This window comes from Juglans regia, chromosome 12 (genome assembly GCF_001411555.2).
Source record: "Juglans regia cultivar Chandler chromosome 12, Walnut 2.0, whole genome shotgun sequence".
Classification (NCBI taxonomy): domain Eukaryota; kingdom Viridiplantae; phylum Streptophyta; class Magnoliopsida; order Fagales; family Juglandaceae; genus Juglans; species Juglans regia.
Window position 1 is genome coordinate 26566817 of NC_049912.1, and position 8097 is coordinate 26574913.

General features: G+C 37.3%; 4 protein-coding genes across 4 annotated transcripts in view; all 4 read right to left on the reverse strand.

Moving 5' to 3' along the window:
• LOC109007916 (calcineurin B-like protein 6) overlaps positions 1-8097 on the reverse strand; it is a 30163-nt gene that overhangs the window by 18758 nt on the left and 3308 nt on the right. The window lies entirely within an intron of this gene.
• LOC109007838 lies at positions 1598-2291 on the reverse strand. The gene is made up of 2 exons (XM_018987690.1): positions 1922-2291; positions 1598-1779 (listed from the first exon to the last, which is right to left on the reverse strand). Exons 1-2 carry the CDS (start codon positions 2280-2282, stop codon positions 1718-1720), a joined length of 423 nt encoding a protein of 140 aa, XP_018843235.1. The 5' UTR covers positions 2283-2291; the 3' UTR covers positions 1598-1717.
• On the reverse strand, positions 4019-4602 carry LOC109007837. Its single transcript, XM_018987688.2, has 2 exons — positions 4230-4602; positions 4019-4142 (listed from the first exon to the last, which is right to left on the reverse strand). The coding sequence occupies exons 1-2, from the start codon at positions 4573-4575 to the stop codon at positions 4084-4086; spliced, it is 405 nt and encodes a 134-aa protein (XP_018843233.1). The 5' UTR covers positions 4576-4602; the 3' UTR covers positions 4019-4083.
• Positions 5326-8040, reverse strand: LOC109007835 (CASP-like protein 3A1). The gene is made up of 3 exons (XM_018987686.2): positions 7717-8040; positions 6772-6907; positions 5326-5616 (listed from the first exon to the last, which is right to left on the reverse strand). Exons 1-3 carry the CDS (start codon positions 7935-7937, stop codon positions 5401-5403), a joined length of 573 nt encoding a protein of 190 aa, XP_018843231.1. The 5' UTR covers positions 7938-8040; the 3' UTR covers positions 5326-5400.

An 8097-nucleotide genomic window follows, 5' to 3' on the forward strand; every position in this document is an offset into this window, starting at 1 on the left:
CCGAATTAATTAATATCCATTTCATTACACTTTTGTTTGATATATAAGACTTACGGGACACTTTAGTGTTTGGATGTTGAAGTGAGTTGAGTTGAGTTGAGTTGAGATAATAAAATATTGTTAGAATATTATTTTTTAATATTATTATTATTTTAAGATTTGAAAAAATTGAATTATTTATTATATTTTATATTAGAATTTGAAAAAATTGTAATGATGAGTTGAGATGAGTTGAGAGGAGTTAAGGAACCAAACCCTAATCTTTCTTTTAAAAGCTAAAGCCACACCTAATTCTTGGTCATGAAGGTAAATTTAGAGAGATTTTTATATTGAGTAAATTGAGTCCGATATTTTAAACCACTACTTAAAATATGTCCCAATATTATTAAGTGGGATTGAGATCATTAATAAATTAAATTCAATATTATTCAGAGTGATGGAGAATAAATATAAAATTTTATATTATTCGATGTGTGATTGAAAATAATAAAATTTCAATATTATTCACGTGTGAGATTCCGGTAAAGGATTATGATGTATTAGTTTACATATAATTAATTTCTCACATCCTCTGTAGAAGTAATATAATTATTATTCACGGTTGCCATGCTCCACCGTGAAGAATCATCTTCTGCCGCCACGCGCGACTTCTCTAGGTCCAACAACTCCGGTACCTTCAAGATCGATGGCCCAGCCTCCTCCTAGACACGCGCCACTGCAACCTCTTTTTGCAAGGTATTTTTTGTTTTTGCAGTGTTTATAATTTTGTTTCTATGTTTGTGTTAGCAAATAAAAGAAATAGGTTATTAAACTTTTGTCTATAGTAGGGGAACCCACTCCTCTTTTGAAGGATGAGGGTGGTTGTTTCCTTCCCCTCCTTAGAAGGATGGAGGTTGGATGCCCTTTCCTCCTAAGAGATGGGGATGGTTATCTCTGTTTTTTATTGAAAATGATACCATCAGTTAAGAGTTTCTAGAAGTTAAAACAATGTCCGTCACCAAGACGTGTGTGTGGGGAAGCTTGCAACAGATATGTAGCTTGGCTTGTAATCTGAGTTTTTTGATTAATATTGACTAGTTACAGCTGTAACTTCTTTCATTAATAAAATGAAGTCTATTTCTCATAAAAATAAAATAAAAAATATTGACTAGTCATTTTTCGAGATCAGCAGTCATTATAAACAGCGGTGAAGTGCATGTTCAATATATAATTCAATAGCCTTCATTACTTGTTTCATCGCATGCATGTATTAGAAACTCCGCAAAGAGAAACCGAGCATGGCATGGATGATGGATATATATATATATATATATATATATATATATATATATTATATGGCCCGTCAAAAGATTTTGAAACTGCTGATATATTTACCCATTGCTAGTTGGTAATCTAGGGATGGCCAGATTGTCCAGTTTTTTTTCATAACTTTGATCTGGATATCAATCATGCATGCATCTTATAGAGGTTGGCCTGGGAATGAAATATACTGAATTATGATGATTTAATCCTGCATGCACTCACTCACTCGATCGGTAACAAGTAATTTATTGATAGCTAGCAGAAGATTACAACACGTAAATTATAGGGCTCAGAACTTTCAATTCCACAGTACTATTGAAATTAAGCTAACACTTAAAATTAGATTCATATATCTGATCATCATTGTTTTAAGTTTTATTACAAGTAAATGTTCAACAGCATGCACCACATGATGCTAACGATTCTTCTTGCACTTTTGGAAACAGGTTTCCACATAATCTCCTCCAACTGCATGATCTGCCACAGTAAAAAACATATATGATGGATTTAAGGATTTTAATTTTCTAACAAGATCATATGCAAATTAATACGATACATACATATATTGAGGGTTTTCTTCAATACTAGTCTCCATGAATATTATAATTAATATATTTACCTGAGTCAAGCTGCCTGGTGGGCATGGAGTCAGCACAAGCTAGGGTACAAGTATAGATGTCATCTGAGAGAGCCGGGCCACCGTCTTTGCAATGTTTCTTACAAAGTTCTACACAAACCACATAATGCTTTGGGTCATGTCTAAACACCCAACACTTTGCAGGACATGTATATATTCCATCACAAGCACGACCGGGAGCCGGAGGTTTACTCTTGCCCTCATCTCCAGGTAGGGAAGCGACAGAAGAGATTGGTGCTAATTGTCCTGTCGAAGAAGAGGACTCCTCAAATTGATGAGCTTGTGCTACCAGTACTAGCACAAGCATAGCGAAGTATACCACTACTACAACTCTTCTCATCATGCTGGCTGGCTGTTTGATCTCTTCCTGATCCCTTTTGAGTTTTTCTTTGATTCACAACTTGAATGCAGAACCCCAATTAATATATAGACTGCATGGGTACGTTTCCTTTGTGACATTGAATGAACAACAATAAATGAAGATTGAAGCTGTGATCATGGGCTTGATCTGTGGATTTGATTTCATTATTCCACTGAATTAATTGAACTTCTAGAATTAGTAAAAAAATCTAGTTAAAAATTGAACGGAGGATATATATTTATTTATTTGCCACTACGAATATCTGTTGAAATTGGCAGAAGAATTAAGGTCCTCCACCAATTCCTACGGTTCCTGATCCAGCTAGCTAGACAAAAGCATTACAGATCAAGATTCTGGAATTAATAATAGAAGAATGATTCTTTCTGTTTCATAGTTGTTCAAATGAGTTGTAAATATATTAATCATTTTAATTCTTCATTCTATAAATAGCAGATCAGCACGTTGTACGTATGCCACATTGAATAGATCAATCATATATGTATATTTCTTCACCCTGATCTGTCACTTTCCGTTATTCATCCTTAATTCCCTTCGTCATTTATATCAATATCAATATCAATATCCATTCAATTCAGAATCTGACCCGCTGGATCATGGCATGATGCATGCATGAAAAAACATTAATTTAATTGAAGGAGATCTATATAGTTAATTCTTTCTCATAAAGCAGGCCAGCCGTTTACTAAAAAAAGGAAAAGGCCAGGATCGGAGCATTAATCTCGTAAAGTAAAATGAGCTCTTTAAATTAATGTATTATCAATTGGAAAGTTATTTATCACACTTCTAATTTCTGAACTTTTTATCTCAAAAAACTTAGACATAAAGTGAGAGAGACAAATACATAAAATGAGTTTCATAGTACGTCGAATGAGTGAATTTATCGGACATAATTAAATGTGAAACTAACTTTACGTGTCTATATATTTCTCACTCTAAACCTTAAGGGATTCCAAAGGATCGAAATTGTTTAGTTTAATTTTATATATATCTATCCTTTGAAGCATCATGTGGCTTTTGAAGATTTCACACAAATAGTACTGGATTAGATCAATGAATGATCAGGTTTTGTTACGTCTGTGAAGAGATTTCGAAAATGTATAAATTCCTGGGCGTCTTTAATATTCAAAGAGTTTTGCCAACAAGGGGTGATCGACTTTTCAAAAAACAAAAAAAAAAAAAATCTGGCTGCAGGGGTAAGGCGAATAATATTATATTATAGGAATTAATGCAAGTGATAATAACAGCCTGGATTTACATGAATAATTTTGAGTTAAAAATGAATATATCTAGACAGTATATATAATACAAGAAAAATGACTGTTTGCATGTGATGAGTTATTTGTGACATTAATATATATGACCAGCCAAAAGATTTTGAAACTGCTGATAATTTACCCATTTTGGCCAGTTGGTAATCTAGGGATCATGGATTATTGCCAAGATGGCCAGATTGTCCAGTTTTTGTTCATAACTTCTGAATATCAATCATCTTGTAGAGGTTGGGGAATGAAATATACTGAACATTTATCCTGCATGCACTCATGATTCGAATAACAAGTCATTTATTGATAGCCAAATAGCTAGCGCAGAAGACATGAACAAGAAAATATATAGGCCAGATTTTTAAAACTTTTAATTCCAAGCATCTTCCACATTATATAGTACTTCTATTGGAAACATTAAATATTAACATTTTGTATTATATCCATCTCATTGTTTCAAGCTTTATTACAAGTAAATGTTGAACAGCTAGCAGTACATGCTAACGATTCTTCTTGCACTTTTCGAAGCAGGCTTCCACATTTCCTCCAACCGCATGATCTGCCACAGTAAAAAAAAAAAAAAAACATGATGGTTTAAGGATTTTTTTCCACATATCGTCTCAATGAATATATATTTATTATTTACCTGAGGCAAGCTGCCTGATGGGCATGGAATCAGCACAAGCAAAAGTACAAGTATAGATGGCATCTGTGAGAGGGAGAGTGCCGTCATTGCAATGTTTCTTACAAAGTTCTAGACAAGCCGCATAATGCTTTGGGACATGTTTAAACACCCAACACTTTGTAGGACACGTTTCAACACAATCAGAACCTGGAGGTGTCTTGCCCTCGTCTCCAGGTAGGGAAGCGACAGAAGCCATTGGTGCTTCTCCTGTCGAGGAAGAAGACTCTTCCTCTTGATGAGCTTGCGCTACCAGTACTAGCAGTACAAGCATAGCTAAGTACACCACTACAACAACTCTTCTCATCATGCTAGCTTGCTGTTTGATCTCTTCCTCTCTCTGGAGTTTTCTTTGACTTGAGTGCACAAGTACCCCAATTGAAAATTGAAGTTAGGGGCATCTGTGGAGATTTCATTAATCCACATAATTAATTGAGTGTTTATAACTCTTTTAATGCATCATTATTCATTAAGATTGTGGAAGAAACGTACAAAGTAATTATGGAAACGAAATAACTCGATTACTTGGTTTTAATGTTAGGCTTAATTACTTGCAGTAAAAAAGTCTTGTTAAAAATTGAACGGAGAAGATATATTTATTTATTTGCCACTACCAATATCATCCATTAATTCAATTCAGAATCTGAAGCCGGATCTTGGGTATGACGGCCAAACAGCACAGGAATTAAAGTACACAATTAATCTTTCTCATAAATGTGAGTGAGCTCTCTTCCTGTAGTACTCCATTTGAGGTATTAATTAAACCGAAGCTAAAAGAAAGTACTATCAAAGCTGGACAATAGAATTGGATATGGTTTGAAAACCTCAAATCTGCATCATCATGTACACCTATATTGACAAATTAAAGCTTTCACAAACTGGATTATTCATCCCATGCCATACGGCCAGTTTCATCATCACAAACCTTTTGGCATGATGTAGACACTATTCATCCCTGGCCATCTTTCCTCACATAGAGCACCAAGTGTGCCCTCGACTACAATATATAGTTTTCGAGTATGAAAACATTGATCATTTTGAAGTAACAAGGATGTAGACACTATTTTCTAGACGCCATATATTTTATAGAGGATGCATAACAACATCAATCGAGTGTGTGGATAATCGAGGTGATTCAGTTATTGGACAGCCAAATTACATCCTGGACAGCAGACGCGGCAAGCAAGATGCAGCTGAAGAAAGTGAAGGCTATTGAGATGGCGACATGGTCACAGAAGCTATGCAAAGGCTTACAGAAGTTTGGTAAAGCCGTATGTCGGATTCCTGTGCGATTCAAGTTGGTCACCCCTGTTGCAGCTGATGCAGCACTAGCCATGGCATACGCAAACGCCTGCAGCAGCAAACTAATTATCATGCCCTTGGAAACAGTAACGAGCCTAAAGTGGATTCCAATTTCTGGAAGGCCTGAACATATTTTCTTAATAGAGGAGATTTAAATCAAAGGCTAGAGCCATATTAATTATGCAACTGAAACAGTTATAATGCAACAAAACCATGGATACAAATCAATTCAAGGCTACTTGCTAATGATAGGAGAAATTGCTAGAAATGTCCTAATCCTCAGCCACAAAATTGTCTGGTTTAGAGAAGTGAGTCAAACTACGCATGCATGTATGTTATGGATTGCAGTCAAGTTCAGTTGGTCTACCGCACCTTTTGTGGAGCAACTACGGAAAATGTAGACCACCTTTGTGTGACAGGACGCATGGGACTCAGAGGAGAGTGGTGAAGTTAAGAAGCTGAGTGGATGCTTAATAATGTCAAGGGTATAAACCAAAGAAGCAGAGTGGTGAAGTTATTATTGGCAGCAACCATTTATGCCCTTTGGAAGGAAAGGAACTCTAGGTTCAATGGAGGCCACTCTCAGAAGTTGATTCTGGCTTGACATTTTAGGCGATGCTAGATCTAAAATGAACCTGCTTCAATGCTACCGGGGCTCATGGGAGAGCATTAGCTTTACTGGAGAAGCTAGCGGGGCTTTGGAGCGAGTGTCCTTGTGTTGTCTTGAACTATATATACTGCTTTGCTCTACCGGTACAAGTTCCAACCTTTGTGGTGGTGATCAATATTAGTGGTTTGTGTTCATGTGGTAAAGTCTGGAATTTGTGGATTTTGGCATGTGGTCCTACCGGGCGCACAGGTTATATATATTTTTTAGGTGGTTGAAGAGATATGCAGGGACTGCTTGGAATGTGGTATTTTCTTGGCTGCCGTGTGTATTTGCTGCCTGTTAATGATGTGATCGTTTTATCTGTTTCCGCCCTGTGGATGTGGTCTCCATTGTGACCATGTTTTATGGCAGTGACTGTATATGAGCTATATGTTGCGTTCTGTAATGGCTTGTATTTGGTTCCACTCCACATGTGGGGTTTTCTTGCCAGATATGTAAATGCTCTGCCCACTCGGAAGTACAGTTCGTTTATGAAAATATTACTTAAAACCTTACCTTACCCAGAGAGAGATAAAGAGAGCAACAGTACTTCACCTGATCCGCAGCAAAAATAAGCCATGCATGGTTTCTTGAGAGTATCACTGGTGACTTCCTCAGCAGGCTTGACGCGCTAATGAGTAGCTGCAGCAACGAGTGAGCTGCAACAGCTGCCGAAATTACAACTACATACCTGCCACCATAACATCAGTTTAAAACCCTTACAATTAATTTCGAAACGCGACACTCCAGTAGAGGACAGAGATGGAAATTCTATAAGATCCCAGCCCAACAAAAACAAATCAAATCCAATTATTCACGGGTCTGATTCTATTTATTTGGATGCCGTGAAGCTGGAAAAAGAGGATTCCCGGAACGTGTTACATTAGAAGCGCCAAATAACACCAGGGCAATTACGTCCACATCATTTTCAACCGAATTCTCGTAAGCCAACAAATCAAACCAAGATGACAACCCGCTTTATCCGGTCAAGTCTTTTTTGGGTGAAAAGGCTAGTGAAGTGGGCAAACCGAAATGCAAATTAAGACATTATAATTATAAAAGAATATTAAGAAAATGAAAAAAAAAAATTGTATGTTGAAGTTAAAACCAGGATGCTCTGTTTGGCTCGTAAGAAAATGAAGTTAAATTCGAAAATATATTCGAATCATTTGGGACCCAATAAAAGAAAAGCCTCCGCCCATCACTCACTCTGTGTCTACCGAAACACCCAAATGCCAAAATACATTTGTATAGGAGAAAAAAGGTGTTCTTTTTCTTTTTCCTTTTCCTTACTATCATGTTGGGACCCAACCGGAAAGGGAGCGGGAAAAAACAGAGTAGATTATAGTACGTTCTCCAGAATCCATTTCCGTCAGTTTCCTCACGTTTCTCAGCTACCAAACAAAGCTTTCAACGACAAAAACAACAATGATATGCGATATAATATATATAAATATATGTATATAATTACATGAGTAATACTATGGCAGGCAGGCTTACTCGAAGGAGTGAGAGAAAGACCACTTGGAGTAAACGGGGAGTTGGAAGCCATAGATAGAGATGGTACTGGCCTCCTTGGCCGTGATCATAAACGACAGGGCAGCCACAGAGGTCAACACGCACAGAAGCCTGTGAACAAGGTGCCCCAGGTCGGACCTCCGGAGCACCACCGAACCCTTCCTTTGAGACGACCTCGTCTCCACGAGAGGCCCACTCATCATCCTCCCACCCTACACCGAGGAAACCTTCACCTCCGGCGTCTTTTGGTCACTCACATTGTATCAGTGTGCACTAGTGGCCTCGTTGGCGTGGGCGTGTTGTGTCCGAGAGTTCAAAGGTTTCGTTTTGGGTTTTGAAGTCTGTAAATGTGTTCCCGTAATT

What these genes read in the sequence shown, in the direction of transcription:
- LOC109007838 (XM_018987690.1), bottom strand. Translation starts at nt 2,282, where the DNA reads ATGATGAGAAGAGTTGTAGTAGTGGTATACTTCGCTATGCTTGTGCTA. An exon ending in CACCAGGCAGCTTGACTCAG is followed by an intron (nt 1,780 to 1,921) that starts GTAAATATATTA and finishes TTACTGTGGCAG; the next exon opens with ATCATGCAGTTGGAGGAGAT.
- LOC109007837 (XM_018987688.2), bottom strand. Translation starts at nt 4,575, where the DNA reads ATGATGAGAAGAGTTGTTGTAGTGGTGTACTTAGCTATGCTTGTACTG. An exon ending in CATCAGGCAGCTTGCCTCAG is followed by an intron (nt 4,143 to 4,229) that starts GTAAATAATAAA and finishes TTACTGTGGCAG; the next exon opens with ATCATGCGGTTGGAGGAAAT.
- LOC109007835 (XM_018987686.2), bottom strand. Translation starts at nt 7,937, where the DNA reads ATGATGAGTGGGCCTCTCGTGGAGACGAGGTCGTCTCAAAGGAAGGGT. An exon ending in TCTTTCTCTCACTCCTTCGA is followed by an intron (nt 6,908 to 7,716) that starts GTAAGCCTGCCT and finishes TTATGGTGGCAG; the next exon opens with GTATGTAGTTGTAATTTCGG. An exon ending in TTATTTTTGCTGCGGATCAG is followed by an intron (nt 5,617 to 6,771) that starts GTGAAGTACTGT and finishes TTGCTGCTGCAG; the next exon opens with GCGTTTGCGTATGCCATGGC.